The following is a 24,067-nucleotide window of genomic DNA, read 5'->3' on the forward strand; positions in this document are numbered from 1 at the left end:
GACATGCAGGGGCGGGGCGGTCACACACTTTTGGACCTGGGGCGTGGCAGGGCCGCAAGACGTGGAAAGTGGTTCATGCGCAGCACGTCTACGTTTAAAAGTGGTTTAGCTGAACCGGTTCTGAACGTTTCCCTTGCAGGGACCTTGCCTTAAAGAGTGTGTCCACCCTTCAGCTGAAGCAGACTGGGCCTCACCCATGGGGCAGCACCACCCCAGTTGCAAGGGGACCAATATCACCAGCAAGTCCAGTTCACCTTCATCCATGCACTGAGAACCTGAAGGCTCCTCCACATCTACTCACAAGCCCTTGCTGGCCACAGCACTACTACATGACTGCAGCGTAGCATCTGGGCCCAGCTCTTACTGGGGTAGTCTATTTTTTGTCAAGGTCTAAATTTCTTGGAGAAGAAGAGAAGAAAATAATAATAAAAAAAGATAAGTATATACAAAGATTTTAGGGTCTGTTCCAAAGTGTCTGGTGGACTAGATTTAGCCCACAGTCCGCCTCTGACTACCCCCGCTTTAAGCCACAGGAGCACACCAGGAGAGCAGCCCCTTCTGTAAACACATGTGCATGCTAAATTTTACACCCAGAAATGAGGCCAGAAGATAGAATAGATTAATATATATACAGCATAGGTATCAAGTTCTGTATCCTTTATTACTACCACTTCATAACAGCGTACGGACAAAGCTTATTGCTGACAGCTGTAATGTAAACAACAAGACATTTCTCCCATTCACTACAAGGGTAGTTACAAGGGTGGCATTTTGTTTGATTTGTGATTAATATTTTAATACAAGAGCACACTTACCATAACAGTATTAGAGTTAATGAGCATCTCCTATTATCTTGGTGCCTGATGATTTTCTTTAGTTGAGACCCTTTGATATGGTACGTTGGACAGCACATGATCACTATTCCAGTCCTCCTATTGTCTACTGCATTTTTGATTAATTTTTCTAAGAACAGCCTTCGCATAAGTAATTCATTTAGAGGCATAACAAGAATCATTAGATCTTGAGAACCACAACGCATGAGAACCATGATTTAAAACAGAACTGAATGAAAGTACAACGACTCGATACTTCATGACACCCTCAACGCATAAGAACCATACTTTAAATACAGAATAATAGGAAAACAGTGCAATGTACAAGTTACATAAATTCAGTATATCTGAACCTAGATATCAACATTAAGAGTTTTGCAGCAATACACCAACTGTTTAGTATACTGGAAATGGCTGGCCAACTAAAATCCCCATTTTAGAGGCCCTTAATAGGAGGCCATGTCTTACAAGTACTTTGGGCATCTAAAACTCTATTTTTCCCCACTGTTTCTGAAGAACAAGAATAAGTGTCATACAACAGATGCCTTTTAGTGCCATTAGTCTAAAAGTGACTTTAGACAATTTCCTTCCTGCGACAATGTAAAGTGCCATATAATGTATTTTTAAAGCTGCAATCCCTTATTTTTAAATAAAAATTGGAAACTTCTGAACAATGGCATTTAATAGATTTAAAAATTAGATCAGATTTCTGAATTATTATGAGTGCTAAGTACCATTTATCCCAAAAAGTGCCAATTATAAGAGGACTGCAGCTTTTTACAAAATAAGATACAACATTAAGGTACAAAAATGATCTATTCTAGCTAAGTGTAGCCCTCTTTATGAACAATTTTAAATGCACACTTTAAGGAAAAGTTAGTTATTGCTCATTCAGGATGATTTTAATAAATTAAAAAGAAAACCAGTCCAACTAGAGACTAGAGCTCAATTATGTTTAAACAACTAGCTCAATTGTTCCATCATAATAATCACTATTTACAAAGCATCACTGATTAAAACATTAAAAAAATGCTCAGGCAATAAGAATGGTGATTCCATTAAAGAAAATTTAGTTTTCCTATTTTTGGTCTCAATCCTGAGATCACTCAGCATATCACAACTCCCACTGAAGTCAATGGGCTAAATCTTGCTCCCATCGATTACAATGGAAACTGGACTTGTAAATGATACATATCAGGCCCAAAAGGTTGTTGAGGGTACTAAGCCTCTTCAAGACTGGGCCCTTTCTGAGGTATAAGTGTAAGGCACAAGTATATCAATCTAATTCCTTCACATATTGTATCTTTACCAACATAAAGCTTCAATGGTATTTTAAGAAATACATACCAGCACTTTTAAGAGTTAGGTCCACATTTTCTCCTTTACTGTATTTGGTATCATTAGTATTCAATTTAATACTAAAGTCTACACACAAGATGAATATGCTACTTTTCTATTAGGAGTGTAACATAATGAACAAGCAAAGATTATTTAAGAAGTCGATAAAACCACTTGTAGCAACATGCATTCTTTTTTGGTTTATTTTAAACACTAGTATCCTGCTTTTTCTGTACACCCCTCACCCTTATCAGCCAGGGGTGTCTCCCTACTCAGATTCAGTTGCCTTTCCTCACTTTATTCCTTATGAACCTGATCCAAATCCCACTGACATCAATGGGCTTTGAATCATATATTTCCATGAATTAATTATGCCCCCAAGCCTTATTTACTTCTATATTACTCAACTGTCAGATTGTCCTTTATTCTCACCTCCCCCCACACAAACACCTCACCGCTGTATGCAGTATCTTTACCAATGTTGTACTTGTTGGAATACCTCTAGTGTTTAAAACAAAAAAGTTATTTCTAATACATAGCATAAAAGCACCTAAAGTGTCTGTAAAACATACAAAACAATTCAAATCGAGAAAAATTCTAGGAAAAAAAGCTCAGACAATTAAATGAACATACAACAGCATTCATACCCAGTGCCCAAAAGCTCAAGCTCAAAGGTGTATCATTAAAAAAATATTTTCCATTTTTCCTAGCAGTGTTCTAGTGTCAAGTTCAATTACATGAAAACAATAAAGTGCTCTACCTTTATCGTGTCTGTTAAGCATGAGGATCATTTTAGTCAATGCTTTACTGCACTGAATAGCTGGAGTGCAATGGTGTTCTAGTCATGCCCCCTTCACTGAAGGTTACAAGATGACATACTGCTTCTGTAGTGGCTCTGCACCACGCAAGGATTCTCCCTACACTAGAGACACTTCCAAATAGATTGTTAAATCAGCTTTATAACCTATTTGTCCCAGCAGAGGGCACAACAGAAACATAGTGAATGTGAAAATCAGGCCTACATGGTGCATAGCTTAGTAACAAAGACTGCAGGCAAAGCTACTTAAATCTTGACAAAAAAAAAAAACAACATAGTTGTACATTATCCTCTTCATTTTGACTACAAAAGCTACAGCATAAAAAAAAAGGTTTCAATTTTGAGATGTTCTCTTTGTTACATAGTTTAACTAATGCTTTGAAGGAGTGACACAGTTGTGAAAGGAAATGATAATTCTTCTGTTTGCAGAAACCTGTATCTACCAAGGAAACATTTTTCCTTATCAAACCCAGCATTTTCATGAGCAGATATTGCATGATTCCATTGTGTTTAAAGTTTCAATTGCTGTTGAAGGTCATGAATTGATGCTGCACTGCTTTGCAGTTTTTTTGCCACCAACTTATCCTCCTTCAGTGGTTTGATAATTTCAGTCACTCCATTGGTTCCAAGAATACATGGCATACTTAAAAATACTTCACTGTTTATATTGCAACACCCCTGAAATAGTGAAGACAAAAAGAATGTACATAAAAACAACTCTAAGTTCATTAATCTCCATTCCCCATGCCCACTATAAAATACAAAATTATGTACGTTAACAAATTTAAATAAGCAAGGATAATTCATCACAAGACATGCTTTGTTTAGCTGACAAGCATAGCTTAGGTTTGTTATTTATAATACTGTATAGTAGATTAAATATTCTGTTTTTTAAAAAATCTTAGTAATAGGACATCAACATTTTGCAACTAAAATTAGTTGGAATTTTATAAGTCTTGTTTAAAATAAAATTAGATTTTTGTTCAAATCTTGCCTAGTGTCTGTACAATTTATGTTCATCTCAAGACACTATTAGTCACTCCCATACCCGAGTAGCTATTTCACATAACAAGTGCTAAAATGTTCCCATGATGAGAGGAAGAAATTAAGTTTATGTACATAATGAAACACAAATAAGCCTTTGTAATCTCAAGCACAAAATGGATCAGTCACCAATGTAGGAAGTTCACATACCTTGTAAAGCAAAGAAAAATGTTTCCATGCTGTGTTCTAATATAAACAACCTATTGCTTTAATTAAGCCTTTTAGAATAAAGTTTAATTAAAATCTAGTCTGAGATTCTGTTTAGTCAAATATAAGCATATCCTCTCTTCCCTGATCAGAAAGTGAGAAACTAGAAAAAAGTTTCCTTCCTGATTTGACAAATACAATAGTGAGAAAATCTACATCAGCTTCTTCTAAATGAAGTTGAAGATGTTTAGCCTTTGGGGAGATTTGCATTCAACATCAAGCACTTTGAACCATGACACATCTGCCTGTTATTTTGCCAAAACTAACTGTGTTAATAGCCTTGATCAGTGGTGAGCTGGACACCAGCACTGTACATGTTGCATCTTTCAACTCCTATATTTTGAAAGTCCACTACAGAGTGCAGTAATTGATTTTTGCTCATTTTCAGATGGATCCTAAAAACTAGGTGCCTGTTGTAGGAAGAAAGTAACAAATAGTTTGTCTGCAGAATGGCTGGTCAGGACTACGGTCTATATATGGCTACAATTAACATGAGTAATAGGATTAAAGGCACAATAGAAAAATATATGAAATTAATACCATATTTACCTTTGCCAGAGTTGATATGGAATGAACCTTTCTTTTATTTTTCAGTATACTTTCAATCAGATCAGCTATTGACAGCCCAACAGACCAGGACTTTTGACCTTTTCCCTTAAGAACTTCCATGGCTCTACATAACAGAGAAAAATGTGGTTTTAGAAATTTCTTCAGTTACCTATGTTTTGTTCGACACACAGTATTCCATAAACACACAAAAAGTATTGCATAGCATCTGAACACCGCTGTCTACTTCTCTATAACTTGCTTTCTAAAGCAATGCTTTATTTCCCAATTCTACAAAGATCACCATTTTTTAAATTCCTCCATGCAAATGGTAAAATTTTGCTAACTTAATAGAAGTTATCATGGCAGACATTTTCCTAATGTCTATGAAAAGCAACGTTAAATATATACCCTGTTCACTACAGTATATTTTTGATTAAGAAGTGCTTTGAAAACCTCAGAGGGAAGGTACTAAATAAGTGTCATGTATTAGGATTATGAACAGCCTAGCCTACTGCATCAAATAAATGCTGATGCAAGGCATTTTAGTGTTAGTGTTGCAAACAGTTTAGAGGAGCACACACTTATTCTATTAACATTACCACTTAATTATATTTAGCCACTGGAAAAACAAAATTCAGAACTAAAAAATAGTCTTTTCCTATATATTCTAGGTATACCGATGACCTGAAAGCTTCAAAGCAGAATTGCTCATAGTAATAAAGAAAAGTCATATTATTCAGAGATTCTGAACTCTGCGGATTGGGAAAAAACACCTCTACTATTCTGGTAACAGGTTGGTGTGAATTTAAGTTTACTGTTGTAACTGTGTTACCTGTTCGCCAACTGCTCCTGAGAGTTATCATTCACTACTCGTTCAGTTTGATGATATGTTACTAAGTTAGAACCACTCCATGCAGGCACTAAATAAAATTAAAAACAAACTTTCATTAATGTTATAATATATTGGAATGATAAAACTTTAAACTGATTTTCTGAAGTGCATACTGGTACTGAGCCCTGAGCTCAGTTTGGTGTCTTTCTGAGGTTGTAAATTCCATGGCAGAACTGGCCTAGAGAAACTGTTGTTCAAAAAAATGTTCCACATAAAGATTTAATAGAATTTGTTACGCATTACTAAGTACACTATGTAGAATGGTGCAATGTGGCTCCTGTTGTCAAAGTTAGACACATATGGTAAAAGATAGTCTCAGAAGTGTTGGTGCAAAGAGAGAAGGGCTACAGGGAAAAAAACATATGTTTTATCTTAACATTTCTCAGCATTCCACTTGTTTGTTTTTAAACAGCTTCAGCAGTCTTATTTTTTTTCACTCCCATCTCCTTTCTTAAATTTTAATATGCTTTTACAACCTTACCTACAACTTGTCTTTCCCCGCCCCCTTAATGCATGATGCTGCTACCAGTGTGGGTGGGTATGCGTATGCGCAAGGCTGATGATTATTATTGGGATGACAGCCTTATATGGCACAGGAAATAGCTATGCAAGATTGCTCACACTGTCCTGCCAGCATGTCTTAGCCCTCTAAAGGGACTAACTTTAAAGGCAAGAGGCTTGTTCAGTCTCCATTTCCATTTAATCTCTGTTTAAACCGCACACAAGGGGGACGGTAAGTGTCACGAAAAAAGATCACATTTGGTACGGGAACTTATCTACCAAGAACAGGACTGAACCCACCCATTCATTTTACATATGCTGCCAGACAGCTGTCAGATAGTAGTTTTCTGTCAACTCAAGTTGGATCTGAAGTAACTTAGAGGTGAAAGGTCCATACTCTATTACCAATTCCCTTAAAATCAACCAGGCCCCACTATCATAATTTCAAATAGGAATATTGTCGAAAGAAAAATAAATTTTTGGGTAACACCTTTATGTTCAGTCCAATTATTGCAGAATTTGGGTATAAATATTTTCCCTCAGAGTTTGCTGTAAAGTAACAGTGGAACAGTGGTAGAGTGCATTTGATTTGGCAAGCATGATGAAAGGCAATCCTAAACTCAAGATCTGAATATTAGGTTCTTAGCAGACAGTTATCCAAACTACAAAAAAATTATCACAGAAACTACTATATTCACTTTCAGCAGAGACCCTCAGGAATGAATGGACCATGGAGACCAAGCTACTCTCTCACCCTTAGATGTGTCCTGCAGATCAGGATTGGCAGAGAATAGAGGGAGCCAATGTGCCTCAATGTGTAATGCATCTGATGTGGTATAATGTTTTCAGTTCTTTTCAACTCAAAGACAAATATATTATTGTTTAGCTTAACATATAGAAGGAATCAGAGTAGCAGCCGTGTTAGTCTGTATCCGCAAAAAGAACAGGAGTACTTATATGCATCCGAAGAAGTGGGCTGTAGTCCACGAAAGCTTATGCTCTAATAAATTTGTTAGTCTCTAAGGTGCCACAAGTACTCCTGTTCTTTTTATATAGAAGGAAAGCTGGGAATGACAAGTCAGTTGAAAAGCCACCTGCTACAATAAGCTATCAAGGATAGTTTGAAGTGTGACAGAGATCAAATTCATGAAGACTGACAAATCTACTGTACAAATTAAGTCTATTATTGCTTCCTTATAAATCAGTCTTTTGTATTTCAACTGGAAGTCATGACTTAAATGAGCCATACAAGGAAAACAATGACTCATAGAACAACTTTCACTATCAAAGGTTCACTATCAAATGCTAAAAAAGTGTGTGCTCCTCTAAACTGTTTGCAACACTAACATTTTTAAACAGACTTCTCATTAAAAGTTACTCTAAAGACAGTACATTGTTTTCTATCTCCCCTCCATGAAACACCATGGCCTATCAATATCTTTAACATCCAGACAACCTAGTTCACCCCAAAGTTTAGCTGCAATTTCCATTCTTCATATATACTCAAATCTCTATTACAGAATGCTTCACAGTTTACATTTATAATATGCCCATATTAGTTTTTGGGTTTTTTTTTAACCTAACTGCTTTTTCAAAAAATTGATTTCATTCTTTTGAGGACAACTTTTGGAAGGGGAAAGGGAGGTAACCCTCCTCTGAAGAAAAGACCACCGCTGCAGGGTTTTCAATTTAAGAGGAAAAAAACCTGACACTTAACAGAAAGGTAGCAGTAGCTGTGTTGTGTAGGAGCAGATGCCGCACGCTCGTGAATTAAAGTTTGGTGTTTCTATTTGGAGTAGCAGTTTAAGCAGATGTGATAAAGAGCCTAGTTTGTTTGTTTTTTTAATTACTTTATCCTTCATATGTCACCTTCTTTAAATGTAGGGAGAAGCTAAATCTCACTGTATCCAGTTCTGTAAAGAGCACTCAACTCAATTCTATCTTCCTCCTCTAGACCCAAAACTCCTGGTTCCATTCTTGTCTCTGCTGTGCACTTTGGGAAGTCAATTACAGCCAGTTTGCAAAGGTTTTGAGCAACCACAGCTACTGTGAGCGTCCATATGAGTCAGGGGTCAGCACCTCTAAAAACATGGTATTCTCTGAAGTACTGACAGCTCTTCACATACTTTTACCCCCATGCATTCCCTTCCCTGAAAAAGAGACCTCCCTCTTCAATATCTTGAATGTAATTTAGTGTTATACCAAATAAACAATCAAAGCTGTACTTCTGTACATTTCTCCCCATTTGGACACACAGAGAAGATATTTGTTTGCTCCCATCCTGCTCTAGAATCTTGGGGAAACACCCTATAAACACTAACACTCTTCATAGTTTGTGTCTTTCCCCCCCTTTCTAGAACAGTTCAAACTCTAAGTCAAAATCATGTATCCGTTTACCTTTGTCTTCCCCTCGTTCGCCGATAATCCAAGCCTCTTTTCCTATGGTCTGTGCTTTCAACAAGTTTGTGATAATATATTGGAATCTCTCAGTGTCTAGATTACAACCAATTCCGATAACTCTGCTTTTAGGAAATGCACTCAGCTTCCATGAGACATATGTCATTATTTCCACTAAACATGGGACAAAAGTATGTTGAAAACAAAGAATTACTCCCAAAATTCAACACAACAGCAAACTATAATTCACACTCAAGAAACAAGAACCAGAACTTTTTATAACTCAAAGTATAAGCATACAGGACTATCAGCAGCTTACTCATTTCTAAAACGAGTCAGGCTTTGAAAATAATCATGTCATAGCTCGAGTAAAATATTAAGAAAACATCAGAAATTCAAATAATTTCTCTCACCACCACCACCACCCCAAAAACCCAAGCCCCCACCTTAAAGTTTCGTTCTCTTTCTATTTGGCAAATGTCTCCCCTCCTTCCTTGTTTTGAATGGAGCAAAAGGTAATCTTGCCAATTGCTCTAACATGTTATAGTAACATGTTTTAAGTGTGTGCGGATGGGTAGGTTCATGTCTGCTTCTTCCTTCCCTACTTACTTAGTGTTCTGACACAAGATCATGGACTTATGATAGTTTTATCATTATGAATGTGTTTCCAAAGAAACAATGGGCTAAGAATTTACTGGTAACATAAGGAGCTATCAACCAGAAGTTTTGATCATATTGTGTGTATATATCCTTACAGCATAGGGGAAGAGAGAGAGAGAGAGAGAGAGAGAGATCTTGTCACTAACACATTTGCAAGGTGCTCTGACTACAGTAGATGGGCATATCATAAGACTCTAGATAAAATGAGATTTAAACAATAGACAAAAACAAAACATATGCAAGAAGACTTTTGATATAAAAAATACTATCACTTCCCCCCCTTATCTAAACTATGACTAAGACAACATCTTATCAACAGCCTTTCCATATAAAGAAACACATGGATATAGTGGTTTGCCCAAGTCTGAAGAGGGAGTCCATCTCAGAACTGGGATTAGAATTTAGGAGTGCTGACTCCCTGCTCAGTAGAGTACGTCAGGCAATAGGATATTCTTTAAATAGATCAGAACAAAAAACAGATACATGTAAAATACCAACAAACCTGGATGAGATGCAACAAGCAGCACACTATTTTGACTATAATGTGCTACTGCTGGGACAATTCCTCTGAATAGATCCACGTTGCTCTGTATGACACCAAGATACGACTGAGCATTACCCAGAGAATTAACGGTGAGCACTACCACTTTTGAATCAGCAGAAGTAGAAAAATCTGATGAACATAAAAAAAATATTTGAGGGTTTTTTAAAGTCTCATTTTATCAAATTATAGATATGTCAAGATAGACTTGGCACAAAAATGTTTTAAATGACCCATACTAAAACCAGTATATGTACGTTCCATTCAACACACAACTACTTTGTTTGCCTTTCCGCGAGAACTTTTAAATTAACAGCTTTTTTCCTACAGTAGAATTGAACTAGAAAGATATTTTTATGTATCATAATCTCCGATCTACTGTGTTGAAAGTGTATACAGAGCTTTGTTTTGAAGCTGCTTTGCCTATTATATAAGGGTACTTTGCACCCTTCTACAGTACCTTTAATCCAAGGATCTCAAAGTATCTTACAAATAGTTACGTCCCATAGAACCCATGCGAGGTTGACATTATCCCCATTTATAAATGGAAACCTGAGAAACAGGCTGCAATTTGCCCACGATCATACAGAGCTTGCTGCACAGCTTGGAAGACAACCAGGAATCTGGACCACCCAGGCTTCTACTCTAACAACTGGACATTGCTACCATATATTACATTAGCTTTTTGATATTTATTTCTTTATACCTTGCTAAGAAACTAAGAAGTAAAAACTAGCATCCTTCTCCTGCCATTATTTATTTGGCTCTCTAAAAAAGAAGTTCTCTCCTTTTTCCAACCCCCATCTAGCTAGGTATTTATACTGGGGCCATCGCTATAGTATCAGAGCACTGCATCCTGATAATCCTGGATTCTTGGTGAAGATCTTTATCCTCATTTCTTTCTTTCACATAGGGGCTTCTGTTCTTTTTGTCCTTCTAGCTCAGAGTCAAAGATGCTGACACTGTATCAAAGAGTTCTGGTGGCTTGGCATGAGGTGGAACATGGACAGCCACTAAAAAAAAAAAGTATCTTACAAAATATATCTAGTAAATGAACTGAATGCAGCTAGAAGGTGCCTGATTGATAGCAAAAGAGATATAAGCCTCTAAAAACAAAACAGATTAGAGTATTGGACAGGAGCAGTACCAGCTTCCCTAGACCATGCCACCAGTATATATCAGTCTTAATCTGCAGCCACCACTTCAGGAGGCGAGAAACTATCAGAAGATAATGGGTGTTTAAAGACCCAGAATGAATTTAAATTAATGACCCAGAGGTGAAAGTTTCTATCACTCCCGAGGGTGATCTAGTTCCCATAAAGTAAATAAATATATAAGTATAGAGCAAAATAAAAATATAGAGCATACAGTAATATGTTCCACTACACAGGGCCGGCTCCAGGGTTTTTGCCGCCCCAAGCAGAAACAAAAACAAACAAACAAAAAGCCGCGATCGCGATCAGCTCTACCGCCAACGCTTCAGTCTTCGGCAGCAATTCGGCGGCTGGTCCTTTGCTCTGAGAGGGAGTGAGGGACCCCGCCGCCGAAGAGCCAGACGTGCCGCCCCTCTCCGCTGGCCGCCCCAAGCACCTGCTTGCTGGGCTGGTGCCTGGAGCCGGCCCTGCCACTACAATATAAAAAATTAGTACCTTTGCTGATCTCTACATTTGGCAGAGCAAAGATATCCAGGTCCATTGTTCCTCCTTTTGCTGCACCTTCTGAGAGGTCCAAGAGAACTACCTGGTCTGCAGCACCCTGTACAAATAAATATATTTCAGCTCTGCAACAAAATAAAATGCAGTTTATTCTGATAAAAAGATGCTTCTGAGATTGGATCTCACTTTAAAAAGGATGTTAATTATGTTGCAAAAAAACCCCAAAACAGCTCACATCCAAATCACCAATGATTGCGTAATGTTAAATGGAAAATTGGACATCTGTGTTAGTAGTTCCATTGCCAAATAGTATATTAAACCACATACACAAAACCCACCTTAAGAGGGTTACACTCAGACATTCAAAGTGAAGGCCAAAACTCTGACTATTGTGCTCAAATACTGAGCACATATAGAAATACCCTATATTGTGAGAACTCAACAATATCTAGGGCACAACCTTGACAATATCCCTTAACTACAAATTTATGTGCTTTGAAGAATCTGTGCTCAAAATTAAGATGTTTTTTACAGCCAACAGCTGACTGTCGGACCCAATAAAGGATTACATTTGAAATGTGTAAAAGTTATGTTTTTAATTTAATATCTTTAAATAGGAAAAAGGTAAACTAGAGAAGCAACATCACAAATCATTAAAAGTACTTAAAATGAAGTCATTGTTTTTCTATTTTAAACACTAAGAACTAGGTTGGAGATCATTATAGGAATAGCACTAGATAATATTAATAGCTATTCTATTAAAAACGAGAAAGTACCTTTGCTGCAATTGCTAGTACACAAGCAATGCCAAGATCTCCTGCTCCAATCACAGTAACTTTGTTAAAGCCTCCATCTTTTTTCTGTCCACCCACCATAGTCTTTGAATTCATGTCAGTTTCACCTAAAATTAAAACAATCAATCAATCACAGCTGGTGGTTTTATAAGACAGTGTAAACACATGTACTGTATGTGAAAGATAATGCCCGGGTCTAATCAAATCAAATTACTTTGTTTTCTCCAATACGCTGGTCAGGCTATGGAAACTAATTTTTCAAGGCTTCCATTGAGTAAGACATTTTTTTCCACAGAATTATATTCTTACAATTTACATTTAAATTAAGTCTTACATCAGCAAGAAAAAAAATTCAAATAGATGCCTTCTCTACTAACCATCCTCCCCCAACTCTGTACTCAGCTCTACCACTGAAATGCACTGTGACCTTGGGCAACTCACTTAATTTCTGTACACCTTCGATTTCCCCTGCTACTCTTTGTCCATCTTGTTTGTTTAGACTAAGATCTTTGGGACAAAAACTATCTCTGAACTGGTTTGTACAGTGTCTGGCCTTGAATACATGGAGCAGTAATGTGGATTACAGTGGGGGGTTATTTCTAAAGCACAATAAAGTGTTGCACATTAATTGGTCCATGTAGACCCCTGGTGGTGTGCACTAGGATTCCCTAGTGCTATGTTAGCGCTGTTTGAAACAGTACTAACATTAAAGCTCACTAAGCAATATTTAGTGAGCTCCATATAGGTAAGCCCTCTAGTACAATCTTGGTTGGCAACTGTAGGCATTACCACCAGGGCCGGCGCAACCCATTAGGCGACTTAGGCGGTTGCCTAGGGTGCTAACATTTGGGGGGGCGGCGACCGCGGCGGCCGGATCTTTGGCCGCCCCGGTCGTCGTCAGTATTTCGGGGGCGGGACCTTCCGCCGCCTAGGGTGGCAAAAAAGCTGGCGGCACTCCTGATTACCACAATACAAATAATAATGATCCCTTTGATGCTACTACATGCACCAATGTATAATACTGCAGAAAGTGTTTTTGAAAGATTGAAAGACGGTTTTAAATTGCATTATCCGTAAGAGAACATGTAAATCAGCTATGTCCTCAGAAAGGGTATGTTTAAGGTAAAGGAAAAATAATGAGTTTTAGGAAAATGTAACCACTAAAAGTTATAAGTAATATTTATTGTCCACCTTGAAAAGATAAAATAAAAATAGCTAAAAGCATAGATAACACTGATATTGATTCAGATCTGCTGAAAAATTACACACCTGTAGTTATCTTTGCAATATAGGATAGCAGTTCTAGCTGCTTGGCTTCATCAGAAGATGATACTGAATACAGAGGTAGCTCTTCCTCAAACTTTTCAATCATTTCTTTGATTAATCCAATGATAATTGACTTTGGCTGGAATGCATACGTATAGGAGAAGACTTACAATCTTTACTAGCTATCATGATAAAACAGCATGCCCATAAACTGCAGTAATTTATTAGCAGGTATCAAGAATCACTGTATACATTTAGCTAAACTACAAATATCAACCTTTCAAACCAACTTTTAAGATAGAGGAAAAGTAGCACTGCCAGTTAGTATATTTCTATTTTATTTTTAATATCTTATTAATATAAATATGTAACTATGGGAGTATGGATTAGAATAGTGGAGAATATAGAGACTGAATTAAAGATGCCAAACACTAGGGTTACCATATTTAAAAAATAAAAAAAGAGGACACTCCACGGGGCCCTGGTCCCGCCCCTTTCCCACCCTGGGCCCCACACCAACTCCGCCCATTCCCCGCCCCTTCCCCAAAGTCCCTGCCCTAACTCCCCCTCCTCCCTCCCAGCCACGCGAAAAAGGCTGCCCGAGCGCTACCAGCTTCACAGTTTGCCAGGCAGCCCCCAGACCCTGCGCCCCTGGCCGGCGCTTCCCCAGCGCAGCTGGAGCCCGGGAGGCGAAGTGCCCAGCTGGGGGCACAGGGAATGAAGGCTGCCCGGCAAACCGTGAAGCCGGTAGCACTCAGGCTTCGGGCAGCCCCCATGCCTCCGGACCCTGCGCCCTCGGCAGGGCACTTCCCCTCCCGGGCTCCAGCTGCTGTGCTTCTCCCCTGACTCTTCGGCTCCGTTTAAGAGCCAAGCTGCCCGAGCGCTACCGGCTTTGGGCAGCCCCCTTGCCTCCGGACCCTGCGCCGCCGGAGCAAAGCAGCTGGAGCCCGGGAGGGGAAGTGCCCAGCCGGTGGCTCGGGGTCCGGAGGCAAGGGGGCTGCCCGAAGCTGGAGCGCTCGGGCAGCTCGGCTCTTAAACAGAGCCGAAGAGTCAGGGGAGGAGCAGAGCAGCCATGGGAGGGGAAGTGCCCGGCCAGTATTTTCCTGGACATGTTCGGCTTTTTGGCAATTCCCCCCCGACAGGGGTTTGATTACCAAAAAGCCGGACATGTCCGGGAAAAACCGGACGTATGGTAACCCTACCAAACACCAACTCAATTGGTTATTTGAAGCATTATTGGACATATGAAAGCCTCTGATACAGTAGCATCTATTACTAAATATAGGTTATGGCTATATCTACACGGAGCACTTTATTGGCATAGGATTAACCTTACTGGCAAAGCACTCCCAGTGTGGATGCAGTAAACCAGAAAAGCCTTTGTACCAGAATAGTTAAACTAACCCCCACAAGCAAAACAAGCTATACCATTAAAAGAGTTTTGTCAGTATAATTGTGCCTACACTAGCAGCTTCTGCTGGCACAGCTCTGTCGGTCACAAATCGCAGATATTTGCACCCATACCAGCAGAAGCCTGTAGCAAAAACATAGCCTACTTGGCAGCAAGAAGAAAAACAAAACTCATTAGAGAAGATTCAGGCTAGCTGCATCAGAGCCTGATCTTGCATTCTTTATTTGGACAAAGCTTTCATTGCGGTCAATGGACCTTTTAGCCAAGTAAGGCCTGGGCATGAATCAGTAATTACCAGGTACAGATTCCCAACTCATTAAGTAGGAAAATGACACCCATCATCCCCACTCCTCCCCCTCCAAAATTCAACTCAACAGCTTTGTTTTACTCATCTTAAAAAGTTAGCGGAAAAAAACAAAACAAAAAAGATTTCACTAAATTATTTTTTGTGGCTTGTCAACCACATGTTTAAAGTAACCTATCTACTGTGTTTCATAAAAGACATCCACTTGGCAACTAAAGTTGCTTTTGGACCTTCTATACTAGTCACCCCCAGAAAAACAAACCATCTCCATTTTGCAATAATGTCCATACCAGAGACAAAGCTACTATATCAGTTAGTGTAATTTTACTGAAAAACTGCACTTGCTAAATATAACCTCAGCTTACACAGTTACTGGACATTGTTCATAGCACTAACAGATGTTTGACACATTTTCTTTATCTGATTTATCCTTCTCTCTAACGGAAATAAGTTTAATCCCCTTTTTCCCCCTCAGTTTAAAATTATTTCCTCATAATAATATCTGACAGGCTGAAGGCTACTACTTGGAAACAACCTTCTGCTTCTGTCTGTATAGTCATTGACTGTACATTTAAGATTAACAAATGTAGGAGAAGAGAAAAAAAATGAGCGTTAATTTGTATGTAATATAATGTATTCTTCCTGGAATTTGTTTTTCCTTACGTGGCTCCAGTTTTGTAGATAGGGCAAGTATATCCTGCCATGTGCATCTACATGTTTTCCCACAGAGATTTCCATGTTTATAGTTGGTTTCAGCAAGCAAATGGGAGGAGCAAAAGGATGAGAATCCAAAATCCACAAACAAATTGGTATGTTATAGGAATTACCTGTTAGACACAAAACAAAAAAACATTATGACCTCCGCATTTCGAAGGTATGCTGAAATCATGATTGTGTGTTCCGTTTTACTTAAAATATAGCACTTTATTTGCTTTGATTATTTATGCTATTGATTTATACTATTCCTACCAAACCTGCTATATTAAGTGTCATTGATTGAAATCCTGTCAAATATAAAGCATTTCTGTTACAGAGCTCTGCCAGCAAATAAGTCTGTCAGATCAAAGGAACTTCTTGGAGCAATCAATTTACTTTTCTAGGGTTTATATAATCTTGGAAACAAAGAGCTAATGAGGAGGAGACTCTATTAAGTGCTTTATGTTTAGACTTCAAAGACAGCAAGTTCAAGGAAGAGTCCTAATTATCTGGGGACATTTGCATATCCAAGTACAGGGCATGAAGACTCTACCCAACACCCACCAGCCTGAGGACTAAGGGCTCATCTACACAGTCTTGCACCTAGTTAACTAAATCACTTTTCTAATATGTAGTTAGTTATTTCAGGGCAAGTCTATGTGAGGGCACTCTTATTTTGGAATAGAAGTGGCTAATGTTGATTTAGGTAAATTGAGGGCTTGTCTACATGGTCAGTGTGTGGCAAGCTAGGATATGAAACTGGGAGTATGTCAACTTTTAGGGCATCCACACTGCCCTGCAGTTTGGACTACAAAGGTTGTAACTCCTCTGTGTAGACGCTCCAGGCACAAACTAAAAGGTTTCTGGTTCACATTAATGTAATCCTGTTTGAAGGTGGCCACGTTGCCATCCCCACTACTAAAGCCAATCTGAGCAATTTAACCCCAGAAATTTAAATGAATAAAACATTGGTGTATAGAAATTAACTGTCAATCAACTTTACTTAAAATATTTTTAGAAGTGAGTTCACACTCCAATCCTTTGGCTGATGGTAAGGAGAAGAGTACTCTTACTTTCCATTTTCTCCCCTCTCACCTCATGGCCTCCTGCCTACTGCCTAGTGCAAGATTGAGGAGAGATCTCTATTACTTTATCCTTTCCTCAGCCTTTGTTCAAGTTGTTCCCTCCACCCCAGACAATGGCTCTAGAGCCAGCCGCTGCTGTTCCTCATAGCGTCTTCCTTCCCCCAAGACTCTGGACCAGCGGTAGTCTATTTTTTGTCAAAGTCCAAATTTCTTGGTCAAAGTATAGCCCAGACTCCAGAGAAAATTAAAAAAAAAATAATAATGATGATGATGATAATAAGTAAATAAAAAGATTTCGGAGTCTGTTCAAAAGAGTCTGGCAGTCCAGATTTGGCCCAGAATCTCCCTATTGACTACCCTTGCTCTGGTGATTAGCAACTGCTGCAGCTTGACCAGCTATGAACAGCAGCAGAGGCACTGGAGCTGTCTATCTGCAGATTTAGGAAGACAGCACTGGATCATTTTACACTATGTTCACATATGGAAATTACCCTAAAAAAACAAAACAAAAAAGTTATAGCTTTGACCCCAGACACTGATGACGAAAGCAAGTGGATTTTTCAAGCCCAGTCCAAGTTATCCAGAGAGAGATCTTAATCCAACTCTTGTGTGGCACATGGAGACTCTCCAGGTCACCCATCTTTGCAAAGGAAATAATGATATTTCTGCCTTCCTGGCTGTACTAAATTAGAAGCCTTTTCCGTGACTAATCAGGAAGATATACTGTTAAATGTACACAATGTCTTACCATTGTATTTGGCATTGGTATAGAAAATACAATCTATGAGTTGTTACCTTACCCCGATATTTCACTGGAATAGTGCCACTAAAATTCAAGAGGTCTTTAAGGGATCCGTCTTTGAAAGCTGAAATTAAGAACAAGTTTTTTTTTTTTTTGTGGTTAGAGGATTTAAAAAAAAAAAATTACAAAACTAAGTATTACCCATACTTCATTCCGCATTTAAATAACTACCGATTCCAACTCTAAGATGTATGCTGAAAATGGACATGTACCAGTGAAATGTGACTGCAAAGATTACTTCCTTGTACTTAGATCAGGGGTGGGAAACTTTTTGGACCGAGGGCCACATCTGGGTATGGAAATTGTATGGTGGGCCATGAATGCTCATGGAATTGGAGGTTGAGGTGTGGGAGGGGATGAGGGCTCTGAGGTGGGGCCAGAAATGAGGAGTTCAGGGTGTGGCAGGGGGTTGGAGTGTGGGGGCGGTGAAGGCTCCAGCTGGGGGTGTGGGCTCTGGGATGGGGCTGCGGGTGCAAGAGAGTGGTCTGGGTTGGGACCGAGGGGCTCAGAGGGCAGAAGGGGGATCAGGGCTAGGACAGCGGGTTGGGGTGCAGGAGGGAGTCAGGGATGCAGGCTCCAGGTGACGCTTACCTCAAAGCAGCTCCTGGAAGCAGCTGCATGTCCCCCCTCTGGCTCCTATGTGGAGGCGCAGCCAGGCAGCTCTGCATGCTGCTCCATCCGCAGGCGCCACCCCTGCAGCTCCCATTGGCTGCAGTTCCTGGCCAATGGGAGCTGCAGAGCCGGCACTTGGGGTGGGGGCAGCATACAGAGCCCCCTGGCTGCCCCTACACGTAGGAGCCGGAGGAGGGACATGCAGCTGCTTCTGGGAGCCACACAGAGCCACAGCACGCATGGAGCAGGGCAAGCCCCAGATCCCGCCCCCCGGCAGGAGCTTGAGGGCTGGATTAAAACATCTGAAGGGCTGGATGTGGCCCCCAGGCCATAGTTTGGCCATCCCTGACTTAGATACTACACATAGTAATTAAATTCACACAGCTGACCATCCCTCCTCCTTTTTTTTAAACAGAATGTTACTTTATTTGTTTATTCCTTTGGTGTCACTCTTTATTGGAAGCTTAATGACAGTTGCACAACTAAGGAAACTTTATGTGCATCTTGTTGACCTTCTCCATTGTGGTCTCAAGTTACAGTGCTTTATCAGCTTGCATATCCCTCGCAAAAGGAGCCTCTGCTCTTCTTCCTTCTCTGTAAGGCTGGTGTCAATAGGACTTTTCTTCTAGCTGCAGGGGATTCAGGAAGGCAACTCCCATCTTTTCATGTACTGCATATATATACCTGCTACTGTATTTTCCACTCCATGCATCTGATGAAGTGGGTTTTAGCCCACGAAAGCTTATGCCAAAATAAATTTGTTAGTCTCTAAGGTGCCACAAGGACTCCTCTTTGTTTTTACTTTTAACAATGTAAATCCATCAAACTACCCGTATATACTCGTTCATAAGCCGAATATTTTTGGTAAAAAAGTGATGCATCAAAGAGTGGGGGTCGGCTTATAAATGGGTCTACACCAAAATTTGATCATTTTAAACTCTATGGAATCCTTGAATTGAATATCTAATACATTGTCATTTTGTTTACCTGGAGCGTCTGCAGGCATGGAGCCCCTCAGCGCCTTATGGCCGCGATTCACTGTTCCCAGCCAATGGGAGTTGTGGTGAACCGCGGCCACAGGAAGCTGAGGGGCTCCATGCCTGCAGATTGTTATGCAGACAAAACTACACAGGATCGTTTCAGGGGGCAAGACAAAGATGCCACATTTATTATGATAACATAATTCGATTTATGACCAATAACTAATATCTAATACCTATACACACACCCCCACATCCATCAGATGTTCTGCAGCTGCTGTATAGTTAATTGTAATAGTTTTAGTTATATTCACCTGGTTATAATTGTTTGGTTTGTTTGCAACAGATCACCTGTGCCCTACAATGACAACAACTACTGTAATGATCATAGATCAAGGGGCAGAGTGTTGTAGGAGCAGCTCACCTGGTCAGCAGTTCTAAATATAATTTTTCATCCCACATTGTTCTATTAGTAATCCTGACTGTTATGTTAATTCTAACGCTCTGCATATGCTGCTGGATAAAATAGATGCATTCTAAATTAAAACCACAGGCTCACATTGTTTCACAATATATAGCCTTAAAACAATTACATAAAGTGTGACCCATTCAATACCCCTGGATTGAAGGGTCAAAAGGGGGACAATGTAGAACTAATAAATGCAATTGTTCATAAGTAAAGTTTTATGAATGAAACAACATTCATTCATAAAACCAGTTACCCCAATAACTGGCTAATTGACAATTAAGATGATTGTTAAGAGCCATAGCTGTTCAGCCAGTTGCCCTTGTAAGTTTCACTGTCAATCCAATTCCTGCTTAAATCACTGAGACTTGCATTGTTTCAGTATTGTAACTTCTGTTCATGGTTTGCCATTCACTACACTTGTCTACTTCTGTTCACTGTTTGCCATATTGTAATTCAAACTCCATTTTACAACGCTTACTCCATTTTGTAAAAGCTTGCTGCAACCTTCATTTTTGCAAAACCCTGCTGTAATCTTATTAGTTTAAATGTGTGAATGAGGTATGTATGGATGATGGAATCAACCTCCAGCGCCAGACTGTCCTGATGAAATAGAGTTCAAACACTGATGGCTGAAGATGCAGACAACAGCCATAACAAAGTAAGAAGAATCCACCCTAAAAAGAAAAGAACAAAGGTACAATAGAAGGAAGATCAAAGCCAGGTCCGAGGCTGAAAGTCACGTCTGCAATTGACGGGTGAACCCAGAGGCAGCTTGACACAGCAAGACCTATAGACTCTGGATTCAAACTAAAACCTACAAAAAGGATGGGTGAGATGGAAGACTTTGAAGGGTAACATTCTGCTGCCAACATGGGAGGGCAGACCCAGCCCTTCCTTGTGCCCGGCTTTCCTGGCCAGTTAGCCGCCACAAGCTACGAACCCAAGCTGCAAAATTAAGCCACGGACTCAAGCTATGTTCAGGACTGGTAACTATACAGCAGCTGCAGAACATCTGATGGATGTGTGTGTGGATGTAGGTATTAAGTATTAGTTATTGGTCATAAATCAAATTGTGTTATCATAATAAATGTGGCATCTTTGTCTTGCCCCCTGAAACGATCCGGTGTAGTTTTGTCTGCCTAACAAGATGTTCCAAGTAAACAAAACATCCTGACCCGCCAGCGGCTTACCCTGACAAGCCAGGAGCCAAAGTTTTCCAACCCCTGAAATATAGGGTCGGCTTATGAAAGGGTCATACAGTTTTTGCTATTTTTACCTATCCATTTTGGGGGGTCAGCTTATAAACGAACGGGCTAATGAAAGAGTATATACGGTATGTTTAAATTTGCTTAAGGGAACTGGAACAGTGATATGGAATCCATTAAATTATCAATTTGTATAATCACTGATGTTACAATTTATTCATTTTTTAAAAAAAAGATACTGATTAGTTTGGTGAAGGTAACTTACAACAAGTACTGTAGGAAATGAACTACTGGGGGAAAGAAAATCACACGATATCACATGATATAAAGTTAGGAAAACAAATTGAAAATGACAGTAATTTAGACAAATTTCATTGTAGATAGAGAACCTATGAAACGTCAGAGTTCCACATAATCATCAACTGTTGAAAAACACAATCAAAGTAACTAGATCAGATTCTTACTGTATGTATCCATGGAGAATCTGAAGTTTGGGTAGATCTTAACGACATTCTTCAATTCTTCTATGGTCAGGTCCCGGAATTTATACTGTACACAAATAAAAGAATGTTTCAACTCGAAAGGACTACCTCTTTGGTGCCACAGGATAGGTGGGGAAAAATAAGAGAAGAGAAGGCAGAAGGAGGCAGCTAATAATTACCTATAACAAACAGTTTTGCCATTAAATTAATTCTCAAACAGATTGCTCCATGGAATGCATAATCTTATCTGCATACCAACATCTGCAATTATATATTTGTAAAATATATTTGAAAAAGTTTAAGCCAAATAATTACATTGTTTGGTAACAGCAAACTCTAATATGGCTTTCACATTTTAAAGAATTTTCATAACCATTTTTTCACAAACATATTAAAGTGTCTGAAAAATTCACCTTTTGGATTGAAATGTTATGTGCTTAGTCTCTGTCCGTAAGTGAATTATTTTGGAGAGGTCAAGCAAAATCCATAAAGTGGTTTAGTTGGGGGGAGGGTAGAGGAAAAACCCAAACATTTATTTAAAAAAATAAATTTTAAGGTAGACTTACAGCAGGAACTGCTGAAGTTTGAAATGTGGTATGAATATAGTTATTGGTGAGGGCTAATACCTTTGCAAAACCAGACTTCAGGTATTTCCTTTGGACCATTCCCTCTCCATAAGCTGCCCTCCAGATTCTTTATCCTCCCCAACAATTTTGCAAATCTGGGACTGTTCACTTCCAGGATTTAGATATTGTGCTCCAGATCATGGGAAATTTGAACTGACACCCCAATGCTGGCACCTAAACATCATACAACTGCAGCCCAACTTTGGTTCAATGAACTAGCAGCTATATTGGAAAAATAAAGAGAAAATAGTACACTTGGGCACCTGAGCAGGGGGGGGGGGGGGAGGGGGGGGGGGGGGGCGGGTGGGGGGGGGGGCGGGGTGGAGGGGTGAGCAGGGATGCAGATGCACTAGGGCAGCGGCTCTCAAACTGGGGGTTGGGATCCCACAGAGGGTCACAAGATTATTACATGGAGGGGTCGCGAGCTGTCAACCTCCACCCCAAACCCCACTTTACCTCCAGTGTTTATAAAGGTGTTAAATATATAAAAAAGTGTTTTTAATTTCTAAAGGGGGGGGGGTCGCACTTAGAGACTTGCTATGCAAAAGGGGTCACCAGTACAAAAGTTTGAGAACCACTGCACTGGGGGGACCGGGAGGTGATGCCCTGGCAGGGGTGGGGGTGACCCAGAGTTCCCCGCCCACTGATGCCCGCTGGCTCCCAGAGCTACACAGGCCTTTACCCCTTTGCCTCCCACAGGCGTGGCAGGGAGCCACGCTCCCCCCACCCAGCCCAACGAAGGGCCGGGCGGGGCCCAGCGGGGACAGCGCGTGGCCGCCGCGGGCCAGACCCTGTTGCCCGGGGGAGCCGGGAGCCCGGCGCGCGCGCACCTTAACCAGCTCCGTCCTCAGCGTCTCCTCGGAGAACTCCATCGCGGCGGCACCTCCCCGCGCTTCCCGCTGCGCCCGGCCTGGACGGCAGCCGCCAGGAACCAAACCTTGCCCCACAGCCCTCCCTCCCGTTTTGCTACTTTGGGTGTACTGAGCATGCTCACCCGAACTGAGCATGCCCAGTAGCCACTGCCCTCTTTCTACTCTTATGTCTACTTAGGATTTGCTGCCCCCTCTTTGAGAGGGGGTTTAAAAGGATTAAGAGGAGCAAATCGCAGCGGGGGGCTGTCAGGGTCTGAGCAGGGGGCAGAATTTTACTGGCCTGGGGGGTTCAAGCTACTGTAGCTAGCAGCAGAAGAGGGGCTGAAGGGGAAAATCGGTGGTGGGGGGTGAGAGCCGGGGTGGGGGCAGACACTGCCAGACCCCGTGCGGGTACAAAACCCCCGTTTGGGGGGGGGGGGACAGTGACCCCGTGGGATGAGCCACCCACTGTGCTCGCTAATCTAGGGGTGGGGGGGGGGCAGAGGCTGTTTTTGTTCTTCTCACAGGGACGCTGCATGTCAGCCTCGGAGCAGAGGGCGGGGTCCTGGGACTGGGGTCTTAAAGGCACAGGCCTCCAATTCCTAGCCTGTCAAAGCTTAATCACCGCAGCTCCTCTCTATCCTATACAAGTGTTGCAGGGCCGGGGGGGGGGGGGGGGGGAGGGCAAGTGGGGCAATTTTCTGCAGGGACCCCCACAAATATGTCGGAGGCTGCCCCCGCCTCCGTCTTCCCCCGGTGCCTCAGCGTGCCGCGTCCAGGAGCGGCTCTGGCGCACTGCAGCGCCGTGGCTCCAACGCTGTCCAGGGCCGCTCCTGGTCGCAGCACGCTGAGGCTCCAGGAGAGGGGGTAAGCGCCATGGTAAGGGGCCGGGCACCTCCCCCGACCTCATCCTAACCATCACCCAGCAACAGCCCATTATGTAATTGCAAATGTATACATACCATTAAAGCATTTAATGTTTTTAAATAATGTGTTTATTGTATTTTCAAATTATTACAAATTAGTTTTTGAATGTATTTCACTATTTTT

General features: G+C 40.8%; 1 protein-coding gene across 3 annotated transcripts; it reads right to left on the bottom strand.

The window, feature by feature from the left end:
• Positions 1-642: 642 nt before the first annotated feature.
• UEVLD (UEV and lactate/malate dehyrogenase domains) lies at positions 643-23,134 on the bottom strand. 3 transcript variants are annotated; one of them, XM_034770227.1, is made up of 12 exons: positions 22,997-23,134; positions 21,523-21,607; positions 17,791-17,856; positions 15,873-16,036; positions 13,498-13,633; positions 12,211-12,335; positions 11,429-11,534; positions 9,741-9,911; positions 8,579-8,752; positions 5,621-5,708; positions 4,789-4,912; positions 643-3,666 (listed from the first exon to the last, which is right to left on the bottom strand). In XM_034770227.1, exons 1-12 carry the CDS (start codon positions 23,036-23,038, stop codon positions 3,499-3,501), a joined length of 1,449 nt encoding a protein of 482 aa, XP_034626118.1. In that variant the 5' UTR covers positions 23,039-23,134; the 3' UTR covers positions 643-3,498. The 3 variants fall into 3 exon arrangements, 2 of the variants coding, with proteins under 2 accessions (XP_034626118.1, XP_034626119.1); XR_004645668.1 differs by lacking the exon at positions 5,621-5,708 and having other exon boundaries at positions 3,530-3,666; XM_034770228.1 differs by lacking the exons at positions 643-3,666; positions 4,789-4,912; positions 5,621-5,708; positions 8,579-8,752; positions 9,741-9,911 and adding an exon at positions 9,936-10,792.
• Between the last annotated feature and the right edge of the window lie 933 nt (positions 23,135-24,067).

Source organism: Trachemys scripta, chromosome 4 (assembly GCF_013100865.1).
Source record: "Trachemys scripta elegans isolate TJP31775 chromosome 4, CAS_Tse_1.0, whole genome shotgun sequence".
Classification (NCBI taxonomy): Eukaryota; Metazoa; Chordata; order Testudines; family Emydidae; genus Trachemys; species Trachemys scripta.

Excerpts from the sequence above, each read along its gene's own strand:
- UEVLD (XM_034770227.1), bottom strand. The coding sequence starts at position 23,038 with ATGGAGTTCTCCGAGGAGACGCTGAGGACGGAGCTGGTTAAG. Across the intron at positions 13,634-15,872 it reads ATCTACAAAACTGGAGCCAC|CCAAAGTCAATTATCATTGG; the intron begins GTAAGGAAAAAC and ends TATGCATTCCAG. Across the intron at positions 12,336-13,497 it reads TATTGCAAAGATAACTACAG|GTGAAACTGACATGAATTCA; the intron begins GTGTGTAATTTT and ends TTTTAATTTTAG.